This window comes from Formica exsecta, unplaced genomic scaffold, assembly GCF_003651465.1.
Source record: "Formica exsecta isolate Colony F162 unplaced genomic scaffold, ASM365146v1 scaffold120, whole genome shotgun sequence".
In the NCBI taxonomy this organism is placed as follows: domain Eukaryota; kingdom Metazoa; phylum Arthropoda; class Insecta; order Hymenoptera; family Formicidae; genus Formica; species Formica exsecta.
The window spans coordinates 2,226,136-2,239,176 of record NW_021848537.1 but is presented as its reverse complement, the minus strand read 5'-3'; the positions used below and the strand labels follow the sequence as shown (position 1 = coordinate 2,239,176).

Genomic DNA, 13,041 nt, shown 5'->3' with positions numbered 1-13,041 from the left:
ATATATATATATTAATTTAATAACAATAAAGAAAACGTGAAACACGTGATCTAGTTTGTATCACGGATCATTGATCCTTTCTTCAACCAATAATGCATCACCGAACATTGAATCGGGCCGATTATTAGCCGATTTACAGTACATTTTTCTTTTAATCCTTGTTTAATTTTATTTAAATACGTGTGCTTTTATCCCATTTTTAAACGCTCCTTACCTTTATTTAATTAGAAGCTAATATTTTCCAGGGCTTATTGTTCATCATCACCAAATTGACACAGTTTCATCGATTTTTTGTTCAATTAATTCATTCGTAATAAGTACCCACGACAAGACCCATCGCGGCGAATTCCGGAGTCTCGATTACATGGGTTGAATAAGTATCTCTCTGGACGTCCCATAATTTGCCAAAACCGATATGCACGTCTTGCCCTAATTTCTGAACGATCGACATGACAATTATAACTTTGTATCTGGAAACAAGAAATGAACTGTAAGAATTGCTCGGATAAGAAACGGATTATTCGTAACACATTTGCGTAATGATGTAATGATTAAACATTTTTATATATTTATTTATTTAGGAAATATATAGTAATCAAAGTATAATTACTAATTTCGCTTTCTAAACTTGATAAATTAATTCGAATTAATTCAATTTTATTTGAATGTTTTTGAATTATATATATCTCTGATTGAACTTATACATCAAAGAAGAGAAGAAAGAAATTTGTAGATATTTAAGATGCATATTGATTAAGTGTAATTATCGTATCTGTTTAATTGATTGATAGATTACCGATCGTAATACTTTCTGCAAATTCTGTCCCGCACTTCTGTTGACATTTTCTGACAGATTCGCATACAAGTCTGAGGTTGATATTTCAAACCAGTTAAATAATTCCGCATCACATCCATCAGTATTAGATCAACGGTTTCGTACTTGAAAGTTTTGTAAGGCTCGAGGCGGTAAGTATTTTGATATCTTGGAATCTGACAAACATTTTTACAATTTTTATAATTTTTGATATTTAGTATATCGCGTATGTATATATAATAACATGTAATGTCACAGCAATTAATGCAGTCTACGTTCATTTAAAAAAAAATTGTGACTAATGTATCTTTCTTGCAATTTTATTACTCTTATAATTATTATTATCGTTTAGATAATTATACAGATTTTCACAAATTGCTACATAAAATTTATTTTGACGAATTTTATTTGATTTTAATTTGTAATACCTTGAAACCACCTTTGCCTATACGAAAGGATAAGCTACCCTTTTGTAACATCATAAGGGACATGGTACTAAGATAGGCTTTTGATTGAAGAGCTTTACCGACTATAGACCACCCTTTCATCATTGTGGGTCGTTGCACTGGCAATTAAAAATATTTTTAAGTTTTACTTATTGTTATCAATTATTATATTGGTGTTATTTCTGTTAATTGATTACTACATATTATTATATTTATTACATTTTGTTTGTTTATCAAGAGAACTTTTTTCATCCATTTTTTCAGTCACTTTTTATTAATCAAGACTTACTTATGCTTATATTTTTTTCAGGATATTGCTCTTGTGTCTCTCGCATATTAAAAATCGAAAAAATTATTTTAAAAATTGTTTATATTATATACCGAGTAGAAATGAGAGTTTAAAAAAAATTCTATTTAAACTTTTGTCCCCTTGAAGTTAGCATTTATTTTATCGCTATCACAGTTCTCTATAATTCTTTTACTATTATGAACAGTTTTTTTTTGTTCTGAGGTTGATATTTCAAACCAGTTAAATAATTCCGCATCACATCCATCAGTATTAGATCAACGGTTTCGTACTTGAAAGTTTTGTAAGGCTCGAGGCGGTAAGTATTTTGATATCTTGGAATCTGACAAACATTTTTACAATTTTTATAATTTTTGATATTTAGTATATCGCGTATGTATATATAATAACATGTAATGTCACAGCAATTAATGCAGTCTACGTTCATTTAAAAAAAAATTGTGACTAATGTATCTTTCTTGCAATTTTATTACTCTTATAATTATTATTATCGTTTAGATAATTATACAGATTTTCACAAATTGCTACATAAAATTTATTTTGACGAATTTTATTTGATTTTAATTTGTAATACCTTGAAACCACCTTTGCCTATACGAAAGGATAAGCTACCCTTTTGTAACATCATAAGGGACATGGTACTAAGATAGGCTTTTGATTGAAGAGCTTTACCGACTATAGACCACCCTTTCATCATTGTGGGTCGTTGCACTGGCAATTAAAAATATTTTTAAGTTTTACTTATTGTTATCAATTATTATATTGGTGTTATTTCTGTTAATTGATTACTACATATTATTATATTTATTACATTTTGTTTGTTTATCAAGAGAACTTTTTTCATCCATTTTTTCAGTCACTTTTTATTAATCAAGACTTACTTATGCTTATATTTTTTTCAGGATATTGCTCTTGTGTCTCTCGCATATTAAAAATCGAAAAAATTATTTTAAAAATTGTTTATATTATATACCGAGTAGAAATGAGAGTTTAAAAAAAATTCTATTTAAACTTTTGTCCCCTTGAAGTTAGCATTTATTTTATCGCTATCACAGTTCTCTATAATTCTTTTACTATTATGAACAGTTTTTTTTTGTTTTTTTTTTTTTAATAAATTTATATTTTTACATTTGAATATTTTCATGTATGTACAAAATCTAGTAATTTTTAGTTCGTACTAGGGCAGGGTACCGTACCTGATCGCATTCAGTGTTAGCGTTCTTGATTGGCTACGCCATGTGTAAGGATTTTGAGCCTCCAATCATGTTCGACCTGAGATGTCACGAGCATCTAGAAACAAAAATGGAAGTCGATAATCTTGTATTCTTATGTTATATGGTCTGATGACAGGTTCGCAGTTCGCACACACAGCTTGACAGTGTATTTGTTGACTTGTCAGAGTTAGAGACCGTCTATTTCTCCTTCTGATCACGTGACTGATTTTATCCGAGGGCAAGCGGCGCTGAAACTGACTACTGGCTCTCACGTTTCCACGATAAAACTTGGATACTCTGCAATAAGGATGAGCGACGATGATCGAGACATTGACATCGAGAGCGATGTGAGTAGGATGAGATTTTTGTGCGAGAAATTTTTCTAACCAAACTTGTGTATTTTTTTTCTCAGGATGGCGAGGATTCGGACTCCAGGCTGCGGCATTCCAACAACACGCAATATTTTTCTCAGGTGAACGTCACGATCGATCTGCCTCTTCCAACGTAATTCAGTCTTGTTAATTCCGCATGCGAAGATTTTTATCATGCGATCTTTTTACATTCGATATTTTCGCACTATTATGATTAGCGTACCTAATGAAATTAATGCTGTAGATATAACAAGTTATTTTCATAAAGTAATATTCTGATATTACGCTACTGATAAGAACGCAATGCTCCCTCTGTGTTCTTTCATATAGATGGCTTTCATGAGCCATGTGTTTAGCTCAAACTCTGTTAGATTTCTTACAGTTCGTTTCCTTTAGCCTAAGAAATGAAAGAGCAAGTGGTTGTTTATGGTTTTGTATTCTATATAACATTAGGCAGAGAAAAGAGCACATCACAACGCTTTGGAGCGCAAGCGACGGGACCATATCAAAGATAGCTTCTCCAGTCTTAGGGACTCGGTACCATTTCTACAAGGGGAGAAAGTTGCGAGCAGGGCGCAAATCCTGAAGAAAGCTGCAGATTATATTCAATTTATGCGGCGAAAGAATGCTACTAATCAGCAAGCCATAGATGATCTCAAGAGACAGAATAGTATTCTGGAATCTCAAAGTAGGTGTCTTTTTATATAGTTGTGCATAAATAAAGAATGGCAATTTGTTCTTGATCAATCATGGGCGATAGAGATATTGAAATATTGGTACAAGTTTTCAAATTAGATAAAGAGGAAATTTGCCAAAAACTATAAATCTATTTACAAAGACACTCATTCATTCATTGAAGTTAATGTAGTTTTAGTTCCTTTTAGAAAGAGAGAGATCCCTTGTTCACAAAAAAGCTTTTTGTTTTTCTCAATTATTTACATATCAAAAACTCGATATTTACCTCTTTTAATAAATAGTATTTCAGAGCCACTAAAGGATCATAACATCCTGTAGAAAAAAATTGTGCTTCAACTTCATTTATTCTATTTTTGCATATTTTATAAATATTATTCTTGATACTTTAAGCGATTATTTTTCAAGATAAGTCATTGAAGAAAGCTGTACTTTTCAACAAAAAGTATCTATCCAAAATATACATTCTCTATTATGAAATAGCGTTATTGTTATAGTGATCACAGAAAAAGTGAGAATGGAGTTTTATTCCTTTACTGAATGGTTTACTTTTACAGTTCGTTCGTTAGAAAAGGCCAAAATTACCGGCAATTTTGCTGCCGAGACTTGCGAGGTGACCAAGTCTGAATCAGTGGGTGGCTATAATGACACCGAGTCGGAGTCCTCCGACAGTGAGACTGGCCGTGCAATTCGGCAACCAAAGAAGCTGAAGGTCACTGGCCTTCACCATTGACGATGATACACCTGTACTTTCCCCTCTCTTGATATGTTATTTTTGTATGCTGATCATCTCTCTCTCTCTCTCTCTCTCGTTGGTTGATAAACACTTCATTGTATATTAACTGTATTGTGCGCGTAGGTAGATATATAAGAGATTTAGATTATATCCTGTTATATACGTGATATAGGCGACTGCGAAGAACACGACCAGATGTCGACATGTCCAACAAAGACTTATAATCAATCGCATAAGTTGTAGGTACGACAATTCTACATTAATTAGTCTGAAGAATGTGTATGCAGGTTCTATTTGATTTTCCACTTTCTATTTTTACTGCGCGAGATACGATGATAAATCAAGATTATGGTATCTGCAATATGTTTGTGTTTACAATTTAATGTATATACAAATATTTATTAAGCAACAATATTATATATCAATAAATATTAATACAAATAAGCCTGTCGATAGTATAGTATATATAATCGATCGCATTTTTTATTGCTGCAATCGATTCTGTCTCCCCACCTAAAAAATCTGGTATATCTATAAATATTATCGATATCACAATCATTTTACTTGATTTATCGCTAATGATAGCCAGATGTTATGCTACAATACTATATTGTTATGCCATAATGATCTTAAAAAAATATTAACGTTTCTTTTTACTAAAATCATTTATGCTGTTTTGAATAGCAGTACTATGCTTTCTTATGATCATTGCAGTGTATTTTTCTTTCGCTCTCTCTTTATTGCTTATTCTTTTTACAACTAGCTTACATTTTTACTCAAATTTTTTTCAACCATCTAATCTCCGGAAATCGAGACTATGTTTGCCGACATTGAATTGAGCAGTTCAGGAATCTATTATATCCTAATATTTATTATTTGAAACTGCGCAGAACGATTTGTTGTGTTTATTGTATTTATTGTATTAGAATAATTAACGTGGATTATTTGAAGAACGATTTATAGAAAGCATCGATTAAATTGAAAGGATAAATTGAGCAAAAACAGACTGATATTGTAATGAATATTTTTATATTGAATTACAGTATTTTTGAATTTACTAAACTTATCAAAACTTGTGAGCGCGTGTTATTATCAGTATAGAATGCCAAAAGTAAGGTTTCGAATTACACAATTGAAGTGTCAGGATATAGTTTACAATCAGAAGAGAGGAGTGTAACCAGTATGTGTGTTCGCGCGATCGCATCTATTGCGCAAAGTCATTGTGGGAAATCTTAATGTGACGAGAGAGAGATAAAAGATTGAAGTATCATTAAATTTATTTACGTACGAGTTATTTTACAAACAGGAAATGACACGCGATCCTAGAATCCTGTTCTTCGCTTAAAGAGTTGACTAAGATGAAAAGAAGATGCGCGGTGTATTGACCGCAAGGAAATCCTAGATGCGACCAGCAAACCTGCCCTCTTCGACCTGTTCGTCCCATTTCTCTACCCAGGCGTTTGGACACATCGATTTGTAAACTCTCTTAAAATACTGGCAGGGATCATATTCCTCATTGTGCTTCTTCTTGCATCGATGGAAGTCTACGTAGCTCTGGTAACAGTATCTACAGATCATTACATTCAATTACAGATGCTATTCTGATTGGTAACTGTGAGGCAAAAATTTGTTTTCTCTGTCTATATGTACAGGTTTTTCTACATATATATTTGGCACTGTATTTCTGATGAAAATATAACTGAGGAAAATCTAAATATACAGTAAGATTCACATACAGATAATGATGAGCCATTCTAATATGATAAAAAAAAATATGGCGAGGAATATGTGAAAATATATTAATTATATTGCACTTTATTATAAAAGAGAATCAGAGTTCCTTAGATGCAAAGTAAAAAATTAATCTTGTTATATTCTTGATATACATTGATATTAATTAAAACTAGACCGTTTTTTTTTATCCTTACCTGCTCTGATTTTGATTAGGGAACCTAGGATCGAATGGTGCAGTTCGCAATGTTTCCTCGGTGATATCAAACTTCGTCATGCTTGCAGCAATATAGGGCACTGCTTAACAAGTCATAAATTATTTAATCTCTAAATCTTAGCACAGACTCTCTCGCGGATTGTATTTTGACTCCTCTCTTCCTCTTTCTATCCTCTTTTCGTCAGTAAGGGTAAATTCTATGTTTCTCTCTCGCTCTCGTCCATTCGTCTCTCAAAGCACGCGCGACACTATATCACAAATGAGTTCGCTTCTCTCGGCCACTTTTCCCTTCACCGTCATATATTTTCTGTTTCAGAAATCCTTATAGAGAAATCTCATGACGCTGAACTTGGATGAATATGAAGCTCGCGGTGAAACGAAACAAAAGATACCTCCAGAAGCGATATTTGTTCCACGATTTTCTTAAGGATAAAACTATAGCTGTCTTATAGAAGAAAGTTAATGAGCCAAGTATGTGTATAAAGAGAAGGGACGACGCGAAATGTCCAAGTTATTTAACTAACGGTCGCGTGTTATCCTCCTCCTGGCAGCAAACCTCCCGATATTTTTTCACCTCCGCCATGTACAACGACCACGCGTCCTTCGGCTGCTCCACCGTCTGTTCTGTCTTTGGTTTCGCCACCATGCCGGTCTTTAAAATCCTGCCACCTCTTCTCTTGCCCACCATCAATGGTGGAGGTACTACAGGTTTCTCCTCTAGCACAGAGGAAGTGGTAGGTTTCTGTGCTGCAGGCTGCATTTGTTCCTGCATCTTCTTGAACATCTCCATAAAACTACCGTCGTTCTTGAAGGCGTTCGGTGGCGGAACAACAGTCGCCGTTTGATGCAACACCGTCCCCCCCGCCCCCTCTCCGTGTTCCTCCAAAGCGTCCGATTCGTACGAGGGTGCCCTATTCGTGTGATGCCTGCGGCTCTCCCTGTATCTGTGTCTATCCCTGCTGCGATTACGACTGCGGCTTCGTCTTTTGTCCCTCGAGCGAGATCTGCCGCGCGACCTCGACCGCGATCTGTCTCTCCTGGAATATTTGCGCGACCTATCTCTGTCGCGATCGCGGTCCTTGTCGCTGGATCTGGATCGTCTATGGGAGCGTACCGGGGACGATCTGGAACCGCTTCGACGACGCTTACGTCGTTCCGGGAGCGGCGAGCTGTTCCGCGAGGATCTACTGCTCCGATGATGATCGATGCTTGGCGAGGGTGAACGCCGCGAGCCGACTCTGCTCTTGTGGTTGTCGTGTGTCGTGCTGTAACTTGTGCTATACATAGGAGGCGAGGGCGGAGCAGGTGGCGATTCGGTATTCGACCTGGCGCTGCGTTCGTACCGCTTTGACTCCATCACGATGCCGGGCCAAAGGACTGAAGGACGGACACCTATAAGGATAGAAACTACCTTCCATGAGTTACACGGCTCATTCCAGATCTTCACGCCTTCATCTGACTTGGGCTTTTTAAGTGTGTGCATTCGCAAGAGAGAGAGACAGGCGGACTTAGAGCGAGAGAGTATAATGTAGTCTGGTAATTCAATTCAAGTACCAACAAAGGTAATGGATAGACAGCGAGAAAGAGAGGATGCTCACTTAATTAATCAAGGGCATTGCCTGCGATCACCAAGCTGCGATTTTTATCAGACAATTTCTATCGTTACAAGAGGACACAGCATGGTGATTGCACTGTTTGGCAGTGTGTCTCGAGGCAAGAAGATACATATCTCAAAAGAGAGAGACATTGATCATAAAAAGCAGCTCTTTTCTTCGTACCTAATATCTACTCATTCGCAGCACCATAGGTGCATATCTCAAAAAATGCAAAGACAATCAAAACTAGATCTTGAATCTAGATTTGACTCTAATATTAATCAAATCCTATGTCACCAGATAATTTCAGAAATTCCTCACCCTTGAGGAAATCAACAGAAGGACGGAAGGTGAGCGGATGAAAAAAAACTCTCGTCTGGCGACTTGTGACGAGGATGATGAGGGGGGTTTCGGGAGGATCCGGGATGGGAAGAAAGGTGCAAGGTAGAAGCAAACGCGAGAGCCGTCTCTTGGATGACTTCCCTCGAGATCTACTACCGAGGATGGCGATACCCTCCCTATCTGACCCGCGCGTGCGGATACGACCGTCTCGTCGAGCGTCTCGCTGGACCGCCTAGTAGTAAGTTACTCTAATTTATCTGTATGCTTAATACCTTAATCAGTCGTGCGGTTGGAAACAAAATGGCCACTAAGAAACACCGCGCCAGACGACGATTTCGTTACGTCATGCACCTGACGAGAGATCCCTCGTCCAGCTCGATCCGCCATGAATGTGGCTGCAAACGCAGAGGCGTCGCGCATGATCGTCTGACAGATGACCGCGGATTGGTCGGACGGGAATCCGTCCGACCAATCCGCGATCTTCGACGTCGATCTCAGCGCCACTCTACGCTAGCTTGGCTAGAGATATTTTCTTTGCGTTATTTTTCTCTTCTATTTCAGTCAGTTCATGGATTAGAGGACGCTAATCTGCGAAACATCAACTTTACAATTTGCAGTTCTTCTGATGTTTTGTAAGTAAATATATGTACTTGCGCAATGTAATGCGTCACAAATATATTTCTGTTAAACTTGCTTAAGAAGATCTGTAACAGGCGACATTCGGAACAGAATTCCATTTTTTATGTACCAGAGCATATAGGAAACATTTGAACAAGATAGATATATTTATAAAATACATATCAAAATACACACACGCATATTAAGATATGGGGCGAGTAATCTATAAAATTATAGAGAATCCCCTTGTTTTGATTTTTATTCTGAATTTTGAGATCTTCAAAAACGGTCGATGATATTAGCGCTCTGAATAATCCTCGGCTTTGCTTGATAGCGATAAATCTTTTTATCGATATTTTCACAGCGATTAGTTGACAATTTTTGCAGAAGATGACAGCAAAATGTTGTTACATATTTAAAACTATTTATACATATAAATACATGTACCCCCAAATAAATATTGATATAGATATTTTCAATGAGTATGTCGTGCTAAAAATTGTGGAGCGCAAAAACATGATGACGTAATAAGTTGCTCCTCGTGTGAATTTAACGCGCGAATTTCAATATCAGTTAACGTGTTCTTAATTGATAAAATGGAAAATGTGCATAAAAATAGTAATGAAAATTTCTCAAATATATGGTTTGTATATGTTTTTAAAGTTTGTTTAAATGATTTTTTTGTAATGACACACATAAATCCATCAAAAAAAAATTAGCTAACTTAATAATTAAGTTAATTAATTATTAAGTTAGTTAATTTTTTTTTGATGGGTTTATCAATCTTTTCCCGATAATTTCATATACATCTCGATAATTTTGAACATAATTTTGAACATCTATTCGTAAAGATGATTATTTTTAATTTGTATATCAGTTCTCTCTTTCCATCAATAATATATTAATAATTATAATTGCCAATGCAGTCGCTATACGTAGTCAGGTAAAATATAATAATCTAAAATTTTTTTAATAATTAAACGATTCTTTTTAGGCTCAACGGTCACGATGTAAAAATAACGCTCCACCTATTATGTCCCGGCATTAAAATCTCCTGACGTCACATCTCTCCCCGGCATCGATATTACTTTCCGATTATGCCAGTAAACTACCTGGTTCTTCAATCATTCTTAATTGAGTATACTAAATTTGGTATGTACATTTATATATGAATTTCACATATGATAGTTAATTATTTAAAAGTAGCTCTTATCGTTAGCTCAGCTTCTTTCCAATTAATCGGCTATTATTGTTTGAAAGAAGCAGATTTTCAAAACACCTAATTATTAATTGTGTAAATATGCGATGATTCTTTCTCTTTCTCTCTCTCTCTCTCTCTCTCTCTCTCTATCTCTCTTCAGTAATTGCTCTCTCTTTAAATAATTTGTACTGCGAAAGGTTTCTCTAATTAATGAATTAGTAGATTCATACAAATTTTTTCCAAAATTGAAATGTTCCTTAGAAGAAAGATGTATCATTAAATTAATTGCGAAAAATCATGTCTCAAAATTCAATATTATATATCTTTTAAAGCACGTCGTTGCATTGGCGCGTAAAAATTCATGCTGGTATTACGGGAATCGCGGAAGTTATTCTTTTGTAACATGGAAAAAGAGAAAGAGAGAAAGAGAGAGAGATGCCAATGGAGCAATTTCATCACGGTGATGCGACGTGGCATCTCTCTCTTCTCTCTCCTTCTCGCTCCTTTTCTCTCTCTCTCTCTCTTTTATCGCGCGGTAGTCCTTGAAGTTCTCCAGACCGAAAGAGGAGGGAATCGTGCACCAAGCTCTACGCGTTGTATGCGAGTTTTGACCTTGTGGCATTTGGTACCTGTCCGTACCAGCCGACGCGCATACAACTCCACACCCAATCCCACAAGCGCGCGAGCAAAATAACTAAGTATACCATCTCCTTCCCTCATTCGAATCCGTCTCCCGTTCTGTCTCTATTCATCTTTCCCTCCCTCTCTCTCGCTCGCACCTCATTCTCTTCTTCTTTCTCACCTTTCCTCTATCCGCTCGCTCACGCAACTCGCGTGCGCACGCGTACATGACGACGCGATAATGACGAAGTTGATATCGCGCGTCGCAAAGTTGCGTCTTGACCTTTTGATTTCATTAAGGACATTGATTTTGCCCTCTTCAAGAAATTACTTGTGCCGGTTTTTCGTATAATATATATATAATATTTAATTAGAGGTCAAAAATTAGCAGTTGTTGATATGGAGAATAGGCATTTTTTATGTTTACTTTCTCTTTTTAAAAAGATTTACTCCTTTCTTCTCTTCAATGAATAATGATCTTTTATACCTTGATAGTTTTTATATTGACAGTCGAATGAATATGAGACTAACAATAAAAGAGCGAAGTCGACAATATAGATAAGACAATCCCCGATGAATAAAATATATGTATAAATATGGTAAATTTCAAATTGATATTTTAATAGAGAAAATTTCCAGGAAACTTGTTTTTTCTTTGGAATTATAAATATTTTGATTGATACACTGTGTGTGTGACAATTGCTATTGTCAGGGAACAATGCTTCGTAAATCGATACGACTCTGTCCCCCAACATTTGTCAATCAATAGCATACACAAGATGTTATAATGAAATTCATCTAAGAAAAGTATTATGTTTTCAATCACTTATAACTAACTCGAAACATACCGATTTCTCGGTATCCCTGTTAAAAAAAAATCGACTTTACATTTTTCAGAAAGTAGATGAAAATCGCTCGGTATAGGACATCCGGGACAGAGCGTGTAAACACTCGTGTATGTAGATCTTCATTTAACAATGCGATTACACGATTCTGCTGGGCCGAGGATCGCGGAGAGGACGAATTCTTTAGCAATTCGGAGAGATCTGAATATCTCGGAGAGGAGGTAGAGACGTCTCGGTCACCGCATGACATCGCGCGAGCCTGGCGTATTTACGTCGCTGGACAATGGAAAAGGTCGCGTCGCAGCGGCTGTGGCATTTGCGGCGTTCGTCGCTAATAAACGTGTTCGCGAGAAAATGCGCGACGTATATTGGGCTCTCTGACATAGAGTCGTAGATGGGCCTTTTTGCGAGGAGCGGACCGTGGAATTCCCCGCGAAGGAACATAGTTTGCGAATGTCTGTCGCGCTCATCTCGATGATATTTCGCGCACGCACACAGCTGTACGATTAATCAAACAACAATCTAACTAATCTGTGCGCGCGTTAAGGATATATTTCATGTATATATACATTTTATTTTCATCATTTCAATCATGAGCCAGGATTTCGACAATTAAAATTTTTTGAAGATAGCGACTGATGGAGCTAAAAGAATAATCCTATGATAAAGTTAAGTTTGCGAGGAATATAGAAATTTAAGAATTTGAAAATACAAATAATAATCCGAGTATCTGAAAATGTCAGAAGTCTAAGAAATAGAAGAATTCAGCGAAGTCTGACAAACGGCAAGAATTTTTGATTGATGATAAGAAATACAAAAGGCACTGCAAGCATTTGCTTATATTTACAATTTATTATCATATATTAAGTATAAATTTCTAAGCTACATTCTCTTTTATATCTTCTGCATTTGATGTAAGACAAGCGTGCGTTCAGACGAGGAAAGAGAGAAAAAAAAAAAAGAAATCCAAACGGATGTATAAACGGAACTATTGTTGTATTAATATCTGATTTTACGATGGTCAAAATCGTAAGTTTCTGGATTTCTTCATTCTTATAATGCAACGTGACGAAGTCCGGATACGCGATAAATGTCAATTAAGCCAGTTTGTCTGAAAAGACGCTTCGTCAGACAGCAAGGTTAATCATCGTAACCAACGATTTTCCTCATGTTTGCCCGACCAGATTTAAAAACTGTCATCGAATACGGAACATATCATACGGATCGTCGCGTCTTTCATCGTCGCTATGAACTCGTGATGAAGCTCCGCGAGGTGGGAGGCGGAAGAGC

At 36.1% G+C, this 13,041-nt stretch overlaps 4 protein-coding genes across 7 annotated transcripts in view; 2 read left to right on the top strand and 2 right to left on the bottom strand.

Moving 5' to 3' along the window:
- Positions 1-84: 84 nt before the first annotated feature.
- On the bottom strand, positions 85-2,828 carry LOC115241993. The gene is made up of 6 exons (XM_029817991.1): positions 2,764-2,828; positions 2,142-2,278; positions 1,743-1,889; positions 1,243-1,386; positions 797-990; positions 85-470 (listed from the first exon to the last, which is right to left on the bottom strand). Exons 1-6 carry the CDS (start codon positions 2,771-2,773, stop codon positions 305-307), a joined length of 798 nt encoding a protein of 265 aa, XP_029673851.1. The 5' UTR covers positions 2,774-2,828; the 3' UTR covers positions 85-304.
- A 48-nt stretch (positions 2,829-2,876) lies between these two features.
- LOC115242186 (protein max) lies at positions 2,877-5,025 on the top strand. The gene is made up of 4 exons (XM_029818282.1): positions 2,877-3,128; positions 3,194-3,253; positions 3,606-3,840; positions 4,403-5,025. Exons 1-4 carry the CDS (start codon positions 3,090-3,092, stop codon positions 4,576-4,578), a joined length of 510 nt encoding a protein of 169 aa, XP_029674142.1. The 5' UTR covers positions 2,877-3,089; the 3' UTR covers positions 4,579-5,025.
- Positions 5,026-5,589: 564 nt separating this feature from the next.
- LOC115242162 (cytochrome c oxidase subunit 6B2-like) lies at positions 5,590-8,875 on the bottom strand. Of its 4 annotated transcripts, none has more exons than XM_029818270.1 (3): positions 8,739-8,875; positions 6,510-6,612; positions 5,590-6,148 (listed from the first exon to the last, which is right to left on the bottom strand). In XM_029818270.1, exons 2-3 carry the CDS (start codon positions 6,587-6,589, stop codon positions 5,980-5,982), a joined length of 249 nt encoding a protein of 82 aa, XP_029674130.1. In that variant the 5' UTR covers positions 6,590-6,612; positions 8,739-8,875; the 3' UTR covers positions 5,590-5,979. The 4 variants fall into 4 exon arrangements, with proteins under 4 accessions (XP_029674130.1, XP_029674123.1, XP_029674118.1 ...); XM_029818263.1 differs by having other exon boundaries at positions 6,510-6,609; XM_029818258.1 differs by lacking the exons at positions 5,590-6,148; positions 6,510-6,612 and adding an exon at positions 6,619-7,936.
- A 186-nt stretch (positions 8,876-9,061) lies between these two features.
- LOC115241116 (low-density lipoprotein receptor-related protein 2) overlaps positions 9,062-13,041 on the top strand; it is a 49,264-nt gene continuing 45,284 nt past the window's right edge. Inside the window, exons 1-2 of the mRNA XM_029816680.1 lie at positions 9,062-9,098; positions 10,079-10,236. The gene's annotated coding sequence lies outside the window, so the exon portion shown is untranslated. The remainder of the gene's footprint in view (positions 9,099-10,078; positions 10,237-13,041) is intronic.

Bases quoted from the DNA above. Each gene is read 5' to 3' on its own strand.
- LOC115242162 (XM_029818258.1), bottom strand. From the start codon at position 7,886: ATGGAGTCAAAGCGGTACGAACGCAGCGCCAGGTCGAATACCGAATCG.
- LOC115241993 (XM_029817991.1), bottom strand. The intron at 1,890-2,141 runs GTATTACAAATT...AATGTTTGTCAG, and splicing joins TAGGCAAAGGTGGTTTCAAG to ATTCCAAGATATCAAAATAC. The intron at 991-1,242 runs GTATTACAAATT...AATGTTTGTCAG, and splicing joins TAGGCAAAGGTGGTTTCAAG to ATTCCAAGATATCAAAATAC.
- LOC115242186 (XM_029818282.1), top strand. From the start codon at position 3,090: ATGAGCGACGATGATCGAGACATTGACATCGAGAGCGAT. The intron at 3,129-3,193 runs GTGAGTAGGATG...TTTTTTTCTCAG, and splicing joins ACATTGACATCGAGAGCGAT to GATGGCGAGGATTCGGACTC. The intron at 3,254-3,605 runs GTGAACGTCACG...ATATAACATTAG, and splicing joins ACACGCAATATTTTTCTCAG to GCAGAGAAAAGAGCACATCA.